The 1,001-nt window shown below is 35.3% G+C and overlaps 1 protein-coding gene across 1 annotated transcript in view; it reads left to right on the top strand.

Moving 5' to 3' along the window:
- The window catches only part of LOC119582292 (protein Spindly-like), an 8,812-nt gene that overhangs the window by 3,631 nt on the left and 4,180 nt on the right, over positions 1-1,001 (top strand). Inside the window, exons 8-10 of the mRNA XM_037930508.1 lie at positions 66-130; positions 346-536; positions 674-874. Of these exons, the coding sequence (XP_037786436.1) occupies positions 66-130; positions 346-536; positions 674-874 (457 nt within the window). The remainder of the gene's footprint in view (positions 1-65; positions 131-345; positions 537-673; positions 875-1,001) is intronic.

Raw genomic sequence — 1,001 nt, 5'->3', positions numbered from 1 at the left:
TCTGATCTAAAATCATTAGTTTAAGCACCATTTAGATAATACATTTTCCACCCATCCTCACATAGATGGATTCTGGTGAAGGTGAAGAAAACAAAGAGACATTCTTCAAGGGGATGTATTTAGAGAGTCAGTACGTACCATGATTTGATTGTTTTAGTAAATATTTTAATGTTTACTGTTTACTTGACCTTGTTTTCATTGTCTGATTTTTTTTATTTGTTTGTTAATGTTGGTGATAAAGTCTACTGATTGCATTTTGATATATTGGCAACATAGCCTTTTGATTCTACAATAATATTTTGTTTTGTTACACCTTGTGCTAACAGTCTACATTTTTCTTGACAGACAAAAACTTACTGACCTTGAGCAGGAGTTACAGAGTGCAAGATTTGATAAAGTTGCACTAAGTGACCGAATATTACAATTACAACGGAAGCTTCGTCAGGCAGAGGTCACAAGAGATGCCTCCAATTCAGAAGCCATCAGGTTGCGAGTCAAGTTGGAGGAGATGGCAATAAAGAAGGGTGAAAAGATGGGTGAGTGTGGCACAATCAAACTTTTGAGTCATCAAATGTATGAATGAGGTAGAGAAATCTTAATCTTTTAGTCATTATTATGTTTCTTATAATTGTATAAATTTTTCACATTTTGTTCATTCTCTCATTGACAACAGATCGTGAGTCAAAGAATCTGAAGCAAATAGTGGAAAAGATTCCAGGTTTCCAGCCTGCAACCAAGCAACCAGAAGAAATGCAGCAGCCTCCACAGCTACCAGCAGCTGAAGAGACCATGCCTTTGAAGGAAAAGTTAATCGACAGAAACACACTACAAGAAGTTGATAAAGAAATTGCGAAAACTGAGAAAGAGTCAGAAGGTGATACTTTCTTTTCTGAATTTTTACAGAATATTACCCAAGATGTGCAGATAGTTTGTGTTGTGAATAATCTAAAGAATGTAGGAAATAGATTATCATTTGTTTGGTTGTCTCTGCTTCTGATAAC

This window comes from Penaeus monodon, chromosome 15 (genome assembly GCF_015228065.2).
Source record: "Penaeus monodon isolate SGIC_2016 chromosome 15, NSTDA_Pmon_1, whole genome shotgun sequence".
Lineage (NCBI taxonomy): Eukaryota > Metazoa > Arthropoda > Malacostraca > Decapoda > Penaeidae > Penaeus > Penaeus monodon.
The sequence above is the reverse complement of the archived record's forward strand: the minus strand, read 5'-3'. Positions and strand labels throughout refer to the sequence as shown.